The sequence below is a fragment of the Lepidochelys kempii genome, chromosome 11, assembly GCF_965140285.1.
Source record: "Lepidochelys kempii isolate rLepKem1 chromosome 11, rLepKem1.hap1, whole genome shotgun sequence".
Lineage (NCBI taxonomy): Eukaryota > Metazoa > Chordata > Testudines > Cheloniidae > Lepidochelys > Lepidochelys kempii.
The window spans coordinates 79,425,144-79,446,612 of NC_136390.1; the positions used below are offsets into that span (position 1 = coordinate 79,425,144).

The 21,469-nt window shown below is 43.6% G+C and overlaps 1 protein-coding gene across 15 annotated transcripts in view; it reads right to left on the reverse strand.

The window, feature by feature from the left end:
• Nucleotides 1-21,469, reverse strand: part of DIP2A (DIP2 acetate--CoA ligase A) — a 248,545-nt gene that overhangs the window by 92,237 nt on the left and 134,839 nt on the right. For 14 of the 15 annotated variants that reach the window (XR_012154401.1, XM_073306935.1, XM_073306937.1 and 11 more), the window contains 2 exons: nt 13,333-13,452; nt 5,229-5,468 (listed from right to left, as the gene is read on the reverse strand). Coding sequence is in view for 14 of the 15 variants with exons in the window: in XM_073306935.1 (XP_073163036.1) it covers nt 5,229-5,468; nt 13,333-13,452 (360 nt within the window). In the remaining variant the exon portion in view is untranslated. The remainder of the gene's footprint in view (nt 1-5,228; nt 5,469-13,332; nt 13,453-21,469) is intronic. The other variant, XM_073306938.1, reaches the window with a different exon arrangement.

Here is a 21,469-nt window from a genome sequence, read left to right on the forward strand (position 1 = left end):
AGGAATACCCTGCCCTAGTACTGAAGGAGGTGATCTATGTCAATGAGAGCTGTGTAGTGACCTAGTGCAGCTCAAGGAGACTGAAATCCAAAGGAGGATTTCAACACATCACAGAATTCTGCACTGGCAAGGCATGGCTGCATCAGAGAAGTGGTCAAGGATGGAAACTGGAGCTTTAGGCAGCTGGATAGAGGACAGTTGGGACTTTTGGGAGCTGGGGAGATGTGGGAGGCACTGGGGGATAAGCAAGTTAGTGAGCTATTTCTGCAAAAGTGACCAGCAACAAAACAGTTAATATCGACAATTACATTAATCGTTAGGTTCCAGAGGAAACGATCCATTGAAACGAATGGGATAGCTTAAATTTTGTAGAGCTATTATTTCCGTTTGCCTGAAGACTCAGGATAACAATACTGCATTCGGTTCACTGATCTTCACGCCACAAGAGCCAGATACCCTTTTCTTCCATTAAAGTTTAGACTCCACAGCACAATTCTGGGGCACACTCAGGATCACAGAACACTCTGGGCTTTGATCATAACTTGGCAGTTTGCATCCATCAGACGTGCCCACTAAAATGGCCAAGACAGAGACCACCATCACTGTTTAAAAATTAACAACATATTGTAATCTAGTTCTCACAAATGGAACTCCACGAACAGCAGTGAAAAGTGGAGTCACAGAGCAAATGAAGCATAAACATCTGAAGTGCAAACTTTTCTACACCATCGCACCAATAGGACTCAATTCAGTTCTGGAGGAATCACCCAGGGGACAAAGGTAGTTCTGTTCTCATGCCTATTCAAATCCTTGATATATGTTGAGAATACCTCCAAGGGGGCCACTTGTGAGCACTTGTGAGTTTCTTGTAAGCAGACGCTTGTTCGCAGCAACAGCTTGTAAGAGCAATCGCCGCTTACGGGAACATTTCCCTTGGGAACACTTTCTCTGCTGTGAATTGTCAACACTCCTCATAATAGCAACAGCTGCTTAGGAGCAACAGAGCAAAAGAGCACCAATATGTTGCTACTAATGAGCGTCTACTGTATTATGTAAGTTGTCTACCAGGTACTTACAGGGGTTGGTCCTGCTTTGAGCAGGGGGTTGGACTAGGTACCTCCTGAGGTCCCTTCCAGCCCTGATGTTCTATGATTGTACTGAACTGAGATCACAAACTCCTTTCACAGGGACAAAACCCCAAAATGTCAAAAAGTAATATTTAGTTAGTCACTCTCTCAGAACAGCCTAAACTGGAAGGGACAACAACATGTGGTAACTGAATATGAAATCTGACTTTTCAAACCATTTAAAAGGGTTTTATGATAGAATATTGAGTATTTGGCATACACCCAAAATGTCATTGGTATGTCCTATTGAGCCCAGTTTTGATTACTTTATTAAAAACGGAAACATTCTTTGCTTTAATAAAGCACGAAAACAAACACTGACTTAATGTAGCACACAAGGGAATGCAGCACAGACGAGAAAACTGAAGTCAAATGTACATATGAGCTGCTGACTGCAACATTAATCCACAAAACTCATATTCTGCTAAATTTACAGGGTCCAGCCTCAAGTGACAATATCTTGCACAGCTCACGATCCCTGAATGTTCCTCCCAAAATGATCACTCAAAATCACATCTGCTATGTGGCTTTGTCAATAAAAGGTCAGAAGAATACCACCACCTTTATTTATACAGGTCATGAGCTGGGAAAGGGAATTGGAAGCCAGTAACAAGATAATCTGAGGGAAAGAATCTTGGGGTATATGAGGACTCTAAAATTGGGAACTAAAGTGGGAAGCTAGTTTAGACCTATAGATTTGTATTAGATTTTCATTGTTTTGTCTTCAGGTACCCAGTCAGTCGAACAGGCCTTTTAAATAACTAAAAAGCTACTGAAATTGAACCAGAACAACCAGAAAAATAAAATAGTTAAAAACAAAAAACAAAACAGGAATTCAGTTGGAATGGCAAGTGGGTCCTCACATAAAATCTGGATCCAGATCTACTTCTTTCTTGGGTTCACTCTTCAACCCAACTCTTCTCAACTCAGCATTGCAAGGCTTGTCTACACAGAGTAGCAACACACACAACAGGGGTGCGATTGCTGAAGTACACTGAGATGCTGAGCATTAAGTGGTCCTTTAATTATTTCAACTGTGCTGATCACATATCCTGACCTCACAGCTCACGCTTTTCAGTCCTCCTTTCAAATCCAGTGCCCTCCCTTGTACCTTTCACTATGTTGTTAGTCTGAATTTAGTGTACAATTGAGAACATTAAATATTCTGAGCGGTCTTCTCTGGAAAATTACTATTCAAGCTGACTTGAATGTCTCACTATTGTTGTACCTACCTTCAGAATACTTTATAAAAGCACCTTGGAATATAAAATGTGTGAGTATTGTTGAAGTCACCCATATAGTTTTGTTCTACTCTACTTATCCTTGTGAACATACTCGTATTTACTTTAACAATCGCTCCACAAAATATACAAACAATTATTCCAATCCTTCCAAGTTTAGATTGCTAATATCCTTCTCAGAGTGATTAAGTACTGAGAGCCACATAACTCCATTGTGTGAAACAGAGAATACACTCAAAGATCCAATTGGACTTTTCTATTCTACTTACACTCACTGGAGTCCAAAGACCACACGTCTTTCTAAAGACAGTCTGAGGTTGAGCAGCACTAACGGCTGACACAAACCACAGTTCTAGTTCCTTTTGCAAGCCTTCAAACAGGCAACCAGGATCTGGCAATGGTGCAATGCCACCCCCAGTTCCCCATATTTATAGAGCTGTAGGGAGTAGGGGATGCTCCGGGGACATGAAATAAAACATCCCTGGTGGGAAGAGAAAGATGGACCCAAACTTATGGCTGATGGTTGGTTTATGTATAAGGAATTGTTCAGACCGATTACTAATGGACATACATTCATATAATTAAAAACACCCTCAGAAGACAGCACTAGCAAAGGAGAGCGTACTATACTCAGCCACAGAGCTGAACCCTCCTCGTCAGCTAGTCAGGGTTAAAGAACAGTGAGTAGAGAGAGAGAGAGAGAGAGAGAGAATATGAACACTTCAGCCTCTCGGCGCTTTCTAAAACACTAGCATTTCAACATGGAAACAAATCCTCTTGTAAAAAGTTAAGACCAGATTTCTTTCCTATTAATTCCCAAAGTGGAGAACAGATCCCTATATAAACAGAGGAGGAAGCTGGAGATATGAAGAAGGGACACACTCCCCTCCCCAAGAGAAGCTTTCTGAGAGGGAGAGAAACTTCCATCTCTCTATCTGGGCTTCCATTCATTCCCTGCTGCATGAATGAGCTGGAGAAAATGGCCCATCTGGGGGGAAAGGGACTTGAAGAGTAGCAGGACAACTCCAGTTCCTACCAGCAACTGCCTGTGGAGAGTCCAAGGGAGCCTGATGCTGCAGAGAACTGGGGCACCTCGTGGTCATAAGAGAAGGTGAAGGTGCCCCGTTGGAGCCTGGGTATGAATTCATGGACTGGCAGCTTCTTTTATCATTCTTAATTCTGATGACAGGCTGTAGAAAAACAAAAGCGGGTGCTTCAAGCTCAGCCTGAGGCAGAAAGCAACTGGAAAGCAGGCCCGCAAAGAGCTTGGATGGGGAGGAGCTGGGGACGAATCCTTTCCGGCTGAATGGCTGCTTCCTTCCTGATGGAAAGGAGACAGGAACACTCCCCCCGATGTATCAGAACCAGTGGAAATCATACCATAGGAAACCAGATTTAGCAGGCTGGCTGGGTTTGAAGTGTCGTAAATGAACTACTACATTGCTGTAATTTTCCACACAGATACTGAAGCGATTCAGTCTAGAGGATACACCGAGCAGACAGCAGAAAGCATAGATCATTGTGCAAAGTCTGAGGATGGTAGCTGGAATGGTGGAATTAATGAATATATTCATCAAATATTCAGTTAACAGTCTTTTCAGTTAAGTGTGTTTCAATTAGTGTTGGAGAAAGGTCTGTATGTTCATTTTGTAAGTCTACTGAAGTGCTTCAATATATTTCAGCAGGACCTCTGAAATATTTGCAAAGCAAATGTCTGTATATAATACATTCAGGCAACAGACCCATATAAACAAAGAAGTGAGATAAGTAAAGTGACCAAGTCCCAAAGTCTTAAGACAGAACTCTCATTGTCTTCAATGACCGCGTCACCTGTGTACGCATGAGGTAAGAACTTCAAGATATAGAGCAGAGGTTAATTAAAAATAACTCATTTTACGCTGTATTTTTAAACTTCTTCAAACAATTTGGTAAATGTATCGAAAAATGTACTGTTCCCCACTCCCCAAAGGATCTTTTAGTATTATATAACCACTAGATCATTATTAAACACACACACATGCACAGACACAGCATCAACCTTCCACCAGTCTAGATGAAATAATCCCTTACACTTTAATTCTAGAAAGAAAAGGAGTGGGCTTTTCTCTGTACCACTGAGCTGCAGAAGACCACTATTCTGTAAGAACTCTCTAGGATGCGTCCAGCACCCTGGTAACCCTGAGTTCTAGCCCTGCAGTGTTAGAGAGAATGAGGCAGGACTATTTTTTGAACGTGGGTTACAAAAACATTTTGTTCAACAAATATTTCTGTGCTTTTCACGTCCGTTCCAATATTAAGTGTCATTCAGAACAAGTTGCATAACTTTCCTCTAGACAATAACTCTATACCCAGATGCATCATGTACACGCTGTTAATCCAAACGTTTAAAAACATGTGGGTCAGCACCTAATATAAATGTAAATCTTGTATAGCATTCCAACAGACCTCTTGTTCATGGAGGTTTTCCAACTAAATTACCTTTGAATCCCAGATCCTGAAGTTACTTGGGCTAGACAAGTGGATGTCAGAAGACATGTCCTGAACATTTGATACCTCCTTTTGAAATGGTGTTTCTTATGAACTAGAAAAGGTACCTTTGATTCGATTTACCAGGACACTAACGTTTTAGCAAGGGAATGCTTGTTTGCAATTTGTAAGTATCTATTTCTGTTTATAGTGGAAAACAATACACGACACGTACCTGGCCCGTGGATCATACTTTAGTTAGGAATACTGCTTAGAAGAGTATGGCACTCATGAGAATACCTGACTTTAGTGTTTAACCACACTTATATTTTTCAGGTTTGCTTGATCAGCTCTTTACTCTTTTTAGCGACAAACAGGCGGCTCTTTTACTGACCTAGCTGAGCGTGCGCCATAAGGTCTGCAAGCACAGTGGCAGCAGCGGCGGCAGCACTGGAAGCAGCAGCAGGTTTCCCTCCGGGATGGGATGAGGTGGAGGATGCAGAGGATGAGGTGGAGGAACCCTGGATAACCCGGTTAAGCCAGGGCTCTACGCTGGAATGGCTCTGGAACGGAGTGGAGGTGATCCGCCCTTGCCGACGTAACGAGCCCTCATCTTCTGAGGCAGACGATGTGTCTGTGATTAAAATAATGATGACAGGCATGTAATGTAGGAATGACCCAATAAAGGGGAACATGAAGTCTTTCCATGTTCTCCATTTGTCGTTTCTCATGCACTAAACATGAGACACATGTACTAAGCATATGGCACATTCACATGCACAAATTCTGTTCCACTGCCACCCTTTCACAGGGTGCTTAACTTCTATGCAGGATCAATGGAAAACAATGTCTGACAGCAAAACATTGCATTTTAACTGCTTTATTTGGAATGACAAAAATATAATCTGCTAAATAAACCACTTCTGCCTAAACTATTGAATATATACCGTAACAATGTGGAATAAGGACATATACCCTTCGCGCACACTTAGTGCTCTCTATTTTTGTGTAGTCTGAGTAGAACTACCCGCACAGTTAAGAATTAAAAATTCAGCATTGTTTTCCATTTGAACCCCTGCATAGCTTGATTCCTTTTTCTAGATTCATAAAACAATTACAGCAAAAAGCACACCCAGAGGCCAGCTCATTTACTGCTAGTAAATCTGTGCTGCTCAATGAAATATTTATTTTACATTTGTTTAGTTTCATCACAACTATAAAAAATTAGGAACCCAATCAAAAAAGGTATGTGTATTACATCTAATCGAGTGCACTACATGGATGAAACTTATTAAGGCCTTTTGTTATAGTGGAGCCAGCCACGCATTGCTACAGCTAAGGTTTGATAACTCCTATTTTAACTGCCTGCTTAAAGTTATTTAGAACTTTCTGAAACTTTCATCTTCTGGACTAATATTCCATGTTAGAAATCACCACCTTTGGGCAGAAGACAAACAGCTCAAGGAAGTAAGGTTTGCTTGGTTTTGAGTGACAAAGCAGAGGGAAATTAATTTTGTTGCATTATGGAAAAATTCTTTTTTTTTTTTTTTAAACAATAGTTCTCCAGACAAAATAGCTGAAGTCTGAAGCTGAAATTGGGCATAGAAGTAGCCATTGCTGAAGAGGGTTGCATGGCCTTTTCCTGAGAAAAACTGGTTCTTGCCCGGACAGAGGTATGAACATCTGAATCTCAGTGTTCACAGCATTTATTTTATTTTTGCTACGCTCATTAAATGAAAAACTAAGGAATGACACAGCGCACATGTTATCAACTAACGAGTGTCACAGCAAACTGGTTAGTAATCAATAATCTAAATACATTCACACTGAAAGAGATAACTGAGTCTGAGGGAAAAGCTTCTAAAGACTGTAAGGTGAACAGAAGTGCCCTTGCCAGGTTTTTTAAGGTGTTAAATTGTGGAGGAAAGGTTCCAACCAGCCTTGGAAGGAGTGAAGGGGCTGAGACAAGGGTTGAGGACTCTGAATGACTCTCAGGACTATTTACATTCCCTCAGTCTCCATCAAACCCCACTGGGCTGACAGGTTTCTCCTGGCCATAACCTGACAGACATTTTAGAGCTCAGCAGCTGGGGAAGGTGTCTTGCTGGGGAGTTCTTAAACTACACAAGAACAGCCATTGTCCTTTGGTGAAGCCTAGGATCTCTGCCAGGCCAGACATTTCCCAGCAGCAGAGATCCTGAGAGTCACAAGAGAAGGGTCCTTTCGGAGAAACAGCAACAGTGCAGGGGAGAAGTGGTGTTCAGATGGGGGTCTAGGAGCCAAATAGCTTCAGATTATGGCATTTACACTGCTCTGTACAATTTGCATAAACCAGCAAAATCTTGGAGGTTGAAGCTCCTCCTCTGGATATTTTTCTTCCAGACTTTCTCAAATGATGCTACATGGGCAGGAGACAGAGTTAACGTGGAATACATACAATCTTAACTTTGGTATTTCCTAATCTTTGTATGCTTAACGGTTCAAATGTAATGTACTATGAACAGTTTTGATATGGAATTGCATGAAGAATCCCAGATTACATATAGCAACAAACATGAATATTGCCAGATAACTCCAGGGAATAATGTATGAAGTATCAAGAATTTAACACTCAGTAATTTGAGAATGACTGGTTTTAAACAGTGCAAAGATATGAGAATTGGAGATCACCCTTGTAAAGAGAGAATCATCCAGTGGCTTCAACTGGGCTGAGTGAAGCTAAACTTGCAGATCTAATATCATCTGACCATTTCACCTCAAATTATGGATTTATGCCAAACAGGACATATTTTGAGTAAAAATACATTTATCTGTAACAATAGTTCTTTGAAGAGATACAGCTGTCAGAGATCAGCAGGCTTGGATTTGTACCCTGTGGATAATACTTCTGGGGAACTCCCATAGTTTAGAAGTTCTTGGCTGCTGTCTCTAGCAGGGGCCATTGCAGCTGCCTTTCTAATGAAGCCAAAGCATAAACCCTTAATGCCTGAACTTGCACTTCCTCTGAGGCTAAAGGTGAAAACTGAATATGCAAAAAAAGTAACCAAAGAGGGTTACCAACCCCTCAAGTATGAAGGACATTCGGTGGTGATCAATCTCAGATATATCTCCAGAGAACCATAGTGACAGATGAGTAGGTTTCTTGTCACCAAATACATATGCTCTGATAACTTTCCATACTTGGTTCTTGAAGAGCTGTGCAGAGAATGCTATGTCTGCCCTACAAATCTCCCTAATGAAATCTGATCACAGGTTAGCTGCAAGAGCCAACATCCTTTGGACCAAATGTATGTCAGCATGATATCTGAAGTCACAATTCAATAACATTTATGCAGGAAAAAAAACACATTCAGATGGACACAAGAACATGTTAACAGGATGAGACTAATTGATTAAAAGGGAATTTAAAAATCTCTGAAAGGATTTTATCCTTGAACTTCAGTTTAAGTCACTAAGATATGCAGCTTCCTCACCCTGTAAACTGAAGTTACGGCAACCAGGAAGTGACAGCTTGTATGAGAAACTTCAGTTCCCAAGTATTAAGAAAACTTCTCCAACGTAGTCAAAACCACACAGACAGATTAAAATGTTTACACACATTAAGTCCCACACAGGTCATGATACCAGGAAACTGAAAATGATGTACCCTGAACATTATTGCAAAAAGCAAAAGTAGCTGGTAAAGGTGCTATTTGGAAAGAAGTCTGTTATCCTGATTTATGAACAGCGGTGTTCATGAGGAGTATGAAAAATGGTCCACGTGGGACTTTTTTCGATAGGCCACAAATATTTTCCACTTGCACTGAACACCCATCTGCTAGACTATTTCCAGGCAGTTAGGTGAACCTCAGAGACCAACATCCTTCAACTTTAACCCATTAGCAATCATGCGGATTGGGAAATGTATCTAGGCTTAGATGCAGGAAAGTGCCATGATTCCATATACTTGGATGTGGCAAGCTTCTCAGTGCAATGGGACTGGCTATCAGCATTTTTACAAGGTCAAAAACGCTATTTCCTTGACCAACAGAGGATCAATACCTTTTTTTTGACCTTAGTCAAGTATTTACTGCCAGAGGATATTCAGACATGAAATTTCCCTTCCTAACCGATTGGGAAGACATTGTCCAAAGGAAGCTTTTTGGTGATGCACACAGAACACCAGTAATTTTGCATTCATAGAAGGGGCGATAAAATTATTTTCTACTTGACCAGCCCCTGATCCAGGATACAGTAATGATCAACTTAGCCTGTTTGTAATCACGTTATCCTTTCCTGACTTGGAAGGGACAACTAGTAATGTCTTTAAGGGAAATGTTCATACAGAAGAAATAAGTGAATCAACTCTTCCATATTTGTTTATATAAAATGTGGTAGCATAACTGCCTGTTTGGATCAAAGACACCATTTGGGTTGCCACATATGTCATGCTCTGGACAGCATTTAAGACCACCCTTGCCTGCAGAGTTTGATGTAGATTTTGTTCTTGGAGATATCACATACCCTAGAAAGGGCGAAGCTATGCCATGTGAGCTCCCCATCCCAGGCAGGAAGCATTCATAGTTACTTGGACTGGAGTAATTTGGGAGACTTTCCCAGTTACAGGTTGTCCCTGAACTGCCACTCAAACATGTACTGTAGTCAGTCATTCAGATGCTATGCAGGAAATGTGTGGCTTGCAAACCTTGAGACTTCAGGGCCCATAGTGGTTGCCTCATATGCAGGAGTGCTAGGAGTAACACAAACATCCCTGTGGCCATGCTGCTCAATGTTTTCAGCAGGTCTGTGTTGAAACCTTCTGACTGGCAAACCTTAAATTCCATGTCTCGTCCTAGAGTACAGTCTTTGTACATGAGCCCCATCTAGCATGGGTCGTATAACCTTCAATTGTCTGAGGAACAAGCTTAGACTTTGGGTCTAAATCCTAGTGACTCCAGCACTGGTAGAGACTGATTCTTGTCCTACCAAAATGACATCCTTCTTGATGGGCCAGTCCTCCAAATAAGGGGAAACATTTTGCTCTTATTCTGTGTAGAAACATTACTAAGTATTTTATGAATTCATGCAGCACCATTGCAAAAAAGGACTTAAAATGGTTTGGGAGCTCTCTCCTTAATGACATGGAACTCAGCTGGGTAATGTACCCTCTTGTGTTTGTAGACCACAGCAAGTCCCAAATTTCATAAGCAGTCACTCTCACCTAGGAAAAACATGATTGTTCCTAGAGATACCAGTTGACCATTTCTTTCACTAGATATAAGTTGGGGCCTTCTACTTCCTTATAAGGACCCTGCTGGGTGCACTTGGCACCAGCTATAGCAGTGACAGGCATGTCAGAACATACATACCTCCCTTCTTTAGCAGGCAGCTGATACTTTAAGAGAATGTATATCCTGCAGTTTCTTTCTGATACTGATGTCAAGAGCATTCTCGAGCAGGGAACTTTGGAGAAGCTTATCTAATCTGAATTCTGTAGCCACGTTTCATAAACAGAACTCAATGTGCCTGAGGTAATCAGGGTCACAAGGGGGAAAAGGGCTAGTTTCCCCTCCCTCAGGATAGTCCTCTTGAGTAGATACAAGATGACTGGCCGCTTGTTTTAAATTCTATCAAAACACCAGATTTTTTGCTTCCTAGAAGCAGTGTTCAGAACACAGATTGCTGTTGGAAGAGAGCCAGAGAACTAGGAGCATCCCAAATCTAGTAGAAGTAATAACTAGCTTCTTTGCGGGTGCTTTCCCTTGTCAACTCTATGAGGGAGGAGGACTGGATGGTTGCCTAAGTAAATAAACTGTGTTTGAGAAACACACTTCCCATTTTTCTCCAAAAGGTTTCCACCATCATACAAGCCGCAGCTGTATCTCTACATAAAAGCTCAATGTTCACAACAACGCGTGTCTATATGCTTCGATTCTGGAGCGAGCTACTTGTGCTGCCAATCAAAGGTAGTTCAGATCTGATATCACGATGTTTCCAAACACCTCTAGGAACCACTTAAAATGTATTTCAGGGAAGAAAATTCACAAAGATGTGGACCTTTCCCATTCCAAATCGGTACGCACACTGAAACAGACATTACAGGCTGGCAAACCCTCCTTCTGAAAAAGGTGGAACTGTGTACTGTCAGGCTTCCTAATGGTGACAACAGCCTGTGACACAAGACTTGTGTTAGGAAGGAGAACCAGCACCTCTTGTAACCAAGTATTTCCTTTTCATGCATCTATCAAACATCAGCTCAGGACTGAGTGGGTGAAACACATTCCTTTATTTGCAGGGGGAACTATCAGCAGATACTTCAAATGAGGTGTCCTGGAATGCTTCCAGAGAAAACAATGACCAACTTCATTTTCTCAAATAGAGGGAAATTCCATTTTGGTTTTGGCTTTTATAAGAAAGGAGGCGGCTGTGGAATCGAACCATTTTTAACTCCTCTGCCTCAGAAACTGGAGCACTTATGATGGCAAGTAGTTTTCCACCAAGCCTGAGGCCAACACTCCTGTACGCTCTCCTATTCACAGTACGCTTCATCCCAGACAGACCCAAACTGCTGCACTGACACAGGAAGTTGTAAGACTGATGTTGCTGAAAGAGGCATTGACCATGATTACTCCAAGACACCACAGCTGATGCTTCAAATCACCTTTCCTGGACACCGGATTCCCTAAGCACGGTGGATGTTTCAAGGGCTCTGAATAGAAGCTTCAGGCTGTCTACTTGGATGTGAGCTGCCCCATGAGGAAGCTCTGCAGTCTTCACCTGTAGCTGGGTGCTGAACTCTGGTTCACTTGAGGCTTTTAACAGTGAGGCAATCCAGGCCAACTTGAAATCTAACTTGTGAAAGTCATTGCGGATGTCCAAGACAGACTTCAGACAGAAACCACATCCCAGCAACCACAGTCCATGCCCCAAAGTAAACTTGTCATTGGTTATATTTTTCTGAAATTAATAGATTATAACATAACAGTGTCATCAAACAAAAATACTTGCAAAGTTTTTAAAGGTGATGAGCTTCTCTATATCTGAAAGTCAAAAAGGGTAAGGGGGAAGAGAAACAGAAGCTACAGACCATGAACTCAGACTGCCACAAATATCCCTTCAAAGTACATTTTATTAAAAAAGGTAGGCAAAGAATCCATAAAAATGCAATACACAAAGGACATGTAAATAGCAAAGTTTTCTTCAAAGGCCGAGGGATTGAGAGAAAAAGGTGTGGCCCAGCAAACAGCTGAGGCACGACAGCCCAGGCCGTACTTCCGCAGCTGGTGTTAAGAAATGGAACTGAGCTGAAGGCATCAGAGCTCACTGTGGCTCTAATCTAGGGCAGCACACAAAAGGACTGTGACAGAATCAGTTGTTCAAAACGTAAGAGTCGGTGAGAAATTCACTTATATTTGCATACAAGACACTGACCCCAAAGTAGTTACATGTTGTCCTACCAAGCTATCTGGAGAATGAGGTTTTTCTTATCCTTAAGATGATCTGCGAGGAGAAGGCAAAAGGCACCTAATATTTTTGTCTTTCCTCTCTTTAAAAGTAATAGAAGTAACAGGGTGGGGTTTTTGTGGCTTTTTTTTTTTAAATATACTCTGGGCTAAACAGTCTCAAATTCACAACAAGAGATGAGCTCCACGCATGAACCATAAGTGATTTAAACAAACTAGGAGGCTATTTTACAAACAAGGAGCTTTTTCAATAATTTAACTTTTTAAAGCATTTCCCAGCAGCCATTTTAAAGAAAGGCATCTCACGCAACATTTAATAAAGAATCTATAAAGCTCTGACATATTTTTGCCACGATGTTATCTTTCAGAATGAGACTTTACAAATGAAGATAAACAATTTTTTTGTGCTTAAGGGCTACTATTCACCCTAAAAAGAAAAGGAGGACTTGTGGCACCTTAGGACGTGTGGCCATGCGGCTGCACAGCTTGAAGGTAACTTAGATTCTTACAGACAATTCTTATTAACTAAACTAAAATTTTTTTAAAAAGTAAAGAGTATTGATTAAAACAATCAGTATACATACAGATATGAGTACAATTATTAAGATTAAGATTCATAGTGGAGATGGTGAGCTTTGTAGTTGCAAAGAGTTCTTTCAGAATTAGCTCATAGGTTATAGGCCAATGTTTGTATTCAGGGAGATCCAGTCAAGACTGGAGAGCTCTATCTTGGGCTTGAGCCTCCCCTGCATGAAGCATCAAGCAGATCTGAGAGAAAAAGGATCAGGACACAAGCCCTTCTTTATACAGTTTCACCCTAAAGCTCTTCTAAAATTTTAAGAAAAGAGACAGAAAATCTTGTGGAAGAAAAATTCTGACAGTGACCAAATCAAACCTAAATTTTAGCATCAGGACTAACGTTCACATAGCATGCAAGAAGCTTACTGCAACAATGGGAGACTTCAAAGTCAGTAGAACAAAACACAGCATTCACTTATTACATTTGCAATGTTAAGTTTACCTGACAATGTTTATGTATGCTGACTTATTAGATACCTGGAGGTGTATATGTTTCTACTGAAGAGTGTACAAGAACAGAGCGTCTTTTTGAAGGCATGGGCATTTTCCTCTCTTTGTATTTAGCCAAAGCTGCTTGTACTGCTTCAGTGTGGACATCTAGATAGTAACAAACAACAACAAAAATAGTTATGAAATGAAGTACAGCTACCTTTTCCTTCCAAAACATTACACACACCACAGATTTAACCTTCTTTACAAATGACTGGTGCTGCACCACGGTTCAGAACACTAATTACTTAGTCTGACAACGTATGCTCAGGCCCCTTGTTCTAGAATCCATTTATCTCACCGGCACTTAGTTACGAAATAGAAGCAACCTATTTCTGGTCTCACCAGCAGCAGTTTAGCAGCTGTGATATTTGCATTTACTCATCTACACGAGCAAACTCAGTGACACATCCATACTGCAAAGTCTCCCCAAGTATGCTCTGATCCCCCTCAAATACACACTTACCAGTGTTCTCTCTAATTTTTCCCACGCATGTGCGGAATGAATTTTGTTATGCGCACCAATATGGAAGTGAGGTGTGACACATGACCTTCATATTGGTGCACATAACAAAATTAATGTGGTGGGAGGTGGGGCTGAGGGGGTCAGAGTGTGGGAGGGGGTTCAGAGGTGGGGCAGAGAGTTGGGGTGCGGGGGGGATGAGGGCTCTGGGGTAGGGTCCAGGGTGCGAGAGGGGGCTCAGGGCTGAAGCAGAGGGTTGGGGTGTGGGGGGGATGAGTGCTCTGGCTTGGCTGTGTGCTGGGGATGAGAAGTTTGGGGTGCGGGAGAGGGCTTAGGGCTAGGGCTGAGGGTTGGGTGCAGTGGGTGAGGGCTCCGTCTAGGGGTGAAGGCTCTGGGGTGGGGCCGGGGATGAGGGGTTCAGAGTACGAGAGGAGGCTTAGGGATGGGGCAGATGGTTGTGGGGGGGGGATGAGGGCTCTTACTTGGGGTGTGGGCTTTGGGGTGGGGCTGGGGTACGGGGGGTGGGCTCTGGGGCGGGGCCAGGGATGAGAGGCTGCCCTAGGGCTGTGATGGGAGAGAGCACCTGCCCCCAGCCCTCTCTCACCACAGCAGCTTGGGACGGAGGAGAGGTGCCTTTCCCCAGCTATGGCAGCTCCAGCTGGGCCGGAACGAGGGAGGGGCTCCTCTCCCTCAGCCGTGGAAAGTCCGCAGCAGGTCTGCACTGGGGGAAGAGGCATCCCTCCCTGCTGTAGCCCTGAGCCCCTGCGCAGGGCTTAATAGGCAGCTGTGTGGCCATGCGGCTGCACAGCTTGAAGGTAACTTAGATTCTTACAGACAATTCTTATTAACTAAACTAAAATTTTTTTAAAAAGTAAAGAGTATTGATTAAAACAATCAGTATACATACAGATATGAGTACAATTATTAAGATTAAGATTCATAGTGGAGATGGTGAGCTTTGTAGTTGCAAAGAGTTCTTTCAGAATTAGCTCATAGGTTATAGGCCAATGTTTGTATTCAGGGAGATCCAGTCAAGACTGGAGAGCTCTATCTTGGGCTTGAGCCTCCCCTGCATGAAGCATCAAGCAGATCTGAGAGAAAGAGGATCAGGACACAAGCCCTTCTTTATACAGTTTCACACCTTCTTGTGACAGGTTGGAGTCCCTCGGTAAACAATAGGCCATTATGGAGACTTATTTCCTTAGCATCACCCGTAATTAGTTACCCAAATTAACACAAGGCAATTTATCCATTAGACAGTTGTATCTCAAACTTCAGAGACATATAGACAATGACATTATTGTACCCAAGATTCATCTGAATGTTAATATTTCCTTTTGATCTCCGAATCAAAAGTGATAGTGACAGACAGGAACTGCCTGTTTACATGGCTAACATCTTAACAAGATATGAGTGCACACATACAATTAGTATCACCTCTGATTCCTAACAATATAGGTTTGCATTTCAAAGTTCTAGCCTATCTACCATGGAATGGTCCTAATTATCATTTACATACCTTTCTAACATCTCTCTAATGGTTGACTCTGGGTTATTTAGCCTACAAGCTGCTTAACCCTTTCTGGCCATGCTTCACATTTTGCATAAAATTTGTTGGAATTATATAACAGTGGTAGCAACAATGGTTTGCATGGTAATATTTTAATTAGGTAACGTCACACCAGCACTTCCCATATTGGCTGGGGAAGGGGAGAGTGAAGCAGGCTGTCTCAGAAAATGTATAAATTAAGATTTTATACCTTTAATACCACATGGCAAGACTGTAGGGTGACAGTGCAATTGCTTCCATTTCTCTGAATGGGACTCAGCCCCCAAAGTCTGGGAAACACTGCCATCCTGTAATAGTTGTGTCATCTGTGACTTCTTCACCTTCTCCCCCTTACTGTTATTTTTAAATTTTAGGTAAACTGGACCTGATGAAAATAAGGACGTGACAGGACTGCCAAAGCCAGGGTCACATTGCAGATTGAGTTTATACAAGCTTTCTCCACAAGACTTTGCCTGTGCACTTCAATCCTGGCGTGCAACCCGCCAGGTATCCCAAGCCTGGAGAGAAAGAAAATCATGCCAGACTGTGTGATTGTTTGGGGAAGTGGGTAGATGTCCAGAGAGTAGGTAGGGCAAATGCATGTTTTCATTTATGACCTAAGTAGGATTCAAACTCATGTGAAAGACTAGTATGCTACATATAAACAGAATATTTTGGTGAATATTTAGCATGCTGAATCTCATTTCCTGTCCATCCGCTCCTGAATACTGAAATCTTAGCTTAAAATAATGTTCTATTTAAAGAAAAACAAAGCTGCATGCTGTCATTACAGCGTTCTCTTCTGGGTTGAAGAGTGATTTGCAAATATATAATGAAACAGTTAACAGTAGGGTTATGTGTTGCAAATATAAAATGCAAGAGGTAGAAGGGCCACCAAGCTCATAAGTGATTAACTTTTAATAAATGTGGCTTCCCCAAAGTATATTCAAAACTGTTTAAGAAATCAAGTTCAGTTGTGTTTGGAAATTATAAGCCCAAAGTCTTCTTTAAAACAAAATCATTTAATGGGGGTTGAGGAGGAGAGAAGGAATAAAAGCACACCGCCTTATTTTCGTTTAATAAGAGCCAAATATGGTTTTGCATCCAACTTTTACTAAGCACTAAAATTCATTTAAAGCATAATTAATGCAGACAGATTTATTAGGCTTGGTCTACACTACAAACTGGTGTAGAGAGTGCTCTGGCAATGGGAGGGCTTCTCCCATCAACACAGCTACTGGCTCTGGCGGAGGTGGAGTACCTATGCTGACGGGAGAAGCGATAACAAGATATTGATGTGCATCCTAGACTCTCAAAATGTCCAGGTATCTTGTGCCGTGGGGCTGTTCATGTGGGCTTACCAATCTAAAAGGAATGCGTCCTTAATAAAGGGAGAAAGGTGGTGCCCACACACATCTCATGAGGATTTGTCCACCATAGCAGAGAAGATACTACATTGGCCAGAACAGTCACCACGAGGTTCACAGAATGGCAGTTTGGAGAGTATACCAACTGCAGTCATGTTTGAAGGCAATGAAGGTTGAGTCCTGTGAATGAGGTGACCTAGGTGCATGAGGCCATATGACCTAAGAGACAAACATGACTTCAAAGTTGCCCGGATGAAGTCCATAGATTATGTGGGGGTGAGAACACATTTTTTGGTGTTTACTCTGATTCCCAGTGAGGAGAGGAGGAGCATAGCATCATAGAAGTTGACATGTAGGCTTTCTGGTGGGACTTGGTGGCAAGGAATCAGTTTTTGAGGTAGGGGAAGACAATGAGACCACAACGTCTGACGTAATGTGCTACTGCTGAGAATGTCTTGGTAAAGTCTCTGGGGGCAGTTGCTATTTCAAAGGGGAGTATTCTGTACTGAAAATGGTTGGAGCCCACCCTGAATCTGAGGAAGTGTCTGTGAGCGGGTTGAATAAAGTAGGTGTCCTTCATATCAAGAGCTGTAAACCACATGCCCTTTTCTAAAGATGGAATTATAGCTGCCAACGTGACTACAAAATCTGAGTTTGCGAATGAAGCGGTTGAGATCGAGGATTGGTCTCCATGTTCTGTTGCTCCTCATTGCAATAAGGAATTCATCTCTTGATTAAGAATACTCGGAGTGACCCCCGAAGAGGGGGTGGGGTGCGGAATTGGAGGAGATAAGGATGTAAACTATCGTATAGCCAGAGTGGATGACATTTAGCATGTATTTGTTGTTATTGTACTCCAAGTGCGGAAAAAGTGCTAGGTGACCCCCAAACGGCACGTGGGGGTTGGGAAGTGTTGGGCTTAGTATTCCAGGGCTCTCGAGCTCCCATCAAAAATGCTGAGCGTGGAGCTGATATTGAGGTGCTGAGTCAGCTGCAGAGAGACTTGTAGCGAAGAGGGACTTTTGAACCCTGTCTCTTACGTGGTGGTTCTTAGGGTCTCTGATGGAAAAAGTGCTGAGCCACAAGTCTAGATCTGAACAATGGGAAGTAAAATTTCCTTTAAGGGGCAGATGTATGTCTCCCCAGTAAGTGGAGGGTAGCCCTAGAGTCCTTCAGGGTATGGAGGGACTCGACCGTCTTTTGGTTGAAAGAGGTGTGATTCATCAAAGGGAAGGTCCATGATAATTTTCTGGACCTCCCTAGGGAACCCTGACTCACAGAGCCATGACTTCTTGCACATCACTACTGCAGTAGCCATAGCTCTAGAGGAGGTGGTAGCAGCATTGACTTCAGATTGGAGAATAATCTTGGCCTTCATCTATCAGAACTTGGAAATGAGCTCTAGACTGCTGCGGAAGGCTGTCCGTAAACTCTGCAAACTTGGCGTAGTTCAGGAAATCGTATTTAGCCACTGGCAACTGGTAAATGGCTATCCTGAACTGGAGGCTGGATGACGAGAAGACCTTTGTCCTCAGAAGATCCAGGATTTACCTTCCTTATCAGCAGTAGAAGACTTGGGATGTTGCTGTCTACCCCTTTCAGAAACAGTGTGGACCACCAGTGAGTTGGCAGCGAGCTGAGAAGACAAAAATCTCGCTCCTTTGGCCAGCACTTAACACTTCTCTGTCCTTTCAGGGATAGGAGTGCGGATGGCAGAGATGTGATAGCTGACTCCAGTATGGCTTCACTAATGGGGAGAGCTATTTTGTTGCGTCCGGGTGCGTGGAGGATGTCAAAGAGTTTGTGCTGGGAGTCCTGGATCTCCTTGAGAGGAATCTGAAGCTCTCCCGTAATTGAGCAAAGGTGGTTCTGGAACTTCCTGAAATCACTGGGGACAGAGGGGGAAAGGAGTAAGAGTCACCACCTCATCCGGAGAAGAAGATAGCAGTCTTACCGGTTCCGGTAGAACTGACTCCAAGTTAGATGAGCTGGAGGTTTGTCCCAAACCAGTGTGGTCTTTTGTGGGGGTGGAGAACACGTAGGGAAGAAAGTGTTCATCAGGTGGTTCAAAATCTCCCAGTGAAGAGAAGGATGATCCTGGTTCCAGTGGTGGTTCTGTCGGTGCCGTGGGAGGGGGAGATGTATTCTGTGCAGTTGATTCCCCCAGAGATATTATCATCTTCCTGGCGACAGAGGGGCTCAATGGAGAAGGGGATTCTGGATCTGGGAGAGTGAAAATGTCTGTGGGGCAGCAACAGATTCAGATTTCTCTGGTCTGAGAGGAGCTCTACTTGTTCGAGCCACTGCAGCAGACAAGGAGAGCGGTGTCCAAAATTGAGGGTGATCAGACTTCATGGGTGCTGCTGGATCCCAGGGTGTGGGAGGTGCCAAGGCTAATGGTACCGACAGAACATGGACCAGTATCAATGCAGCCCAATGCTTATGAGCTTTCTTGTCATGTCTCTGGGACTTTGTATGTCCTAAGGCAGAGGTGGGCAAATTGAGCTCCCGGCCGGGGAGGCTAGCCCCTGGCCCCTCCTCCGCTGTTTCCCCGGCAGTGCAGCTTGCGCCTGCCCACCTTGCACCTGCCCACCTCCCAGGCTTTCCAACAAGCCTGTCCGGCTGCTCTGAGCGGCCAGGTAAGGGGGCGGGGGTGGATAAGGGGCAGGACACCCTGGTGGGCAGGCAGCGGGCGGTTGGATGGGGCGGAGGTTCGGGGGGCAGTTAGGAGACAGGGAGCGGGGGGGGGTGTTTGGATGGGGGTGGAGTCCTGGGGGGGGCAGTTAGGGACAGGGGTCCCAGGAGGGAGTGGTCAGGAGACAAGGAGTGTGTGTGTGGGGATTGGATGGGTCCCAGGGGGCCTGTCAGGGGGCAGGGGAGTGGACAGGGGTTGGGTCAGTCGGGGGGGAGTCCCGGGGGGCAGTTGGGGACAAGGAGCAGGGGGGTTGAAGGTTCTGAGGGGGGCAGGAAATGGGAGGGGGAGATGGGGGGGGCAGGGGCCAGGCTGTTTGTGGAGGCACAGGCTTCCCTACCTGGCCCTCCATACCGTTTCGCAACCCCAATGTGGCCCTCAGGCCAAAAAAGTTTGCCCACCCCTGTCCTAAGGCCTCATGAAGCGAGCTGATTGGTTTGCTTACAGCCAAATCTGACTTCTTTGAAGTCGATTTAGACAAAGACTTAGTTTCATGCTTAAAAGAGTGCTTCCTGACAGGACCCCACAGAGAGATAAGTGGGGGCAGATTCTCCCGCACCAGAGCTGGATTTAGCAGCAAGGATCCTTGCTGAATCAGGCCAAGGTACGGGGGAGGGGGTCCCCTGGCCTGGGACTGACAGACCTATGGCCTGCTCCATGAGGTATTTGTGGAGATGAAGTTCCCACCTTTCCTGGTTACGGCTAGGGAACGATCAGCACATACCGCACGTCGCTGTGATGTGGGCGGCTCCAACACAGTACAGGCAGCACTGGAGGTCATCGCTGACTGAGAAGAATCACGGGCAGGAAGCAGAGTTGGACGCCCGGAGTTCTGGGCACAGTCCAGTACCTGAATGGGGTACGAGGCAGGGCCCCACCATGACACTAATCTAAACACTAATAGCTCTATAAAACACTGAACTATTAAAACTATTTACAAACTAGATAATTATTTTGTGGGATGAAGCCAAAGTGTGGACATGGAAGACTGTGACCTCGACAATGCAGCAGTGAGAAGGAACTGGAAAAGCAGTCGGTCTGCCTTGCCCTTTATTCCCTTGGACAGAGGCATAAAATAAGCTGGGGCGCATACACAGATCAACAGACACTTCTCAAAATTTTCCAGTTTCAGATGCCTGGTGCGCATGCGTAATCCCCAGTGGACTATAATAGGCCTATCACTCAAAGAAGAGTGTGTGTTAACTACTTATGCTAAACAATCTGTTCCACCTTGTATTTAGCTGTGACTCTGAGTACTTTTCCCATGCCCGAAGAGCTCTGTATGTCTCGACAGCTTGTCTTTCTCCAACACAGTTGGTTCAATACAAGATATTACTTCACCCACCTTCTCTCTCTAAATTAAAATGTTATATTGTTGTGATACTAAAGCAGCATTCAATAGGAATTAGCAAAACAAATAAATAAAGGTTTCACTTTCCAGACAAGTCCTCCCAGAATAAGATGGTAAATGGATAATATTTATTGTTCATGTTAAACTAAACAGCACAGTGAATAACTGCACAGATTAAGACAGCTTTTCCCAATTGGTAGAGTGTGCCCCATATAGGGATATGGAAGTCTAGCTGGTAAGTAAGGGCATGTAAGTATGCATATGTGGAGGATATAAATTAAGATGGGTAGGACTTTAAACACCACCTGAAAGATTTGGGTTCGGAGCTGGGGGGCACATTTAGTTTCATTTTCCTGAGAGAGACTCAGCTTTCAAATGTTTGGGAAATACTGGATTAAGAGGTGAAAAGTAAAAGGTGGACAGTCAATATTAATTCATTCTATTCATAAATGCCACAATCACAACCACAATCTTCTACTGCCTTCTCAACTCCTTAACGCAGTGATCCTCAGGGCCTGTCTACACTGCGAAGTTGTCGATAAAACTTTTTTCTTTCACGGGGACTTAAAGCTCCCCCGCGAAAGACAAAAGTTTTGCTGCCACAAGTGGCAGCGTGAACGGGGCTTTATCAGCAGCATCGCTCTCCTGCCGACAAAGCTAACGCCGCTCGCGGGTCTGGAAGTATTTTGTTGGCAAAAGTGCA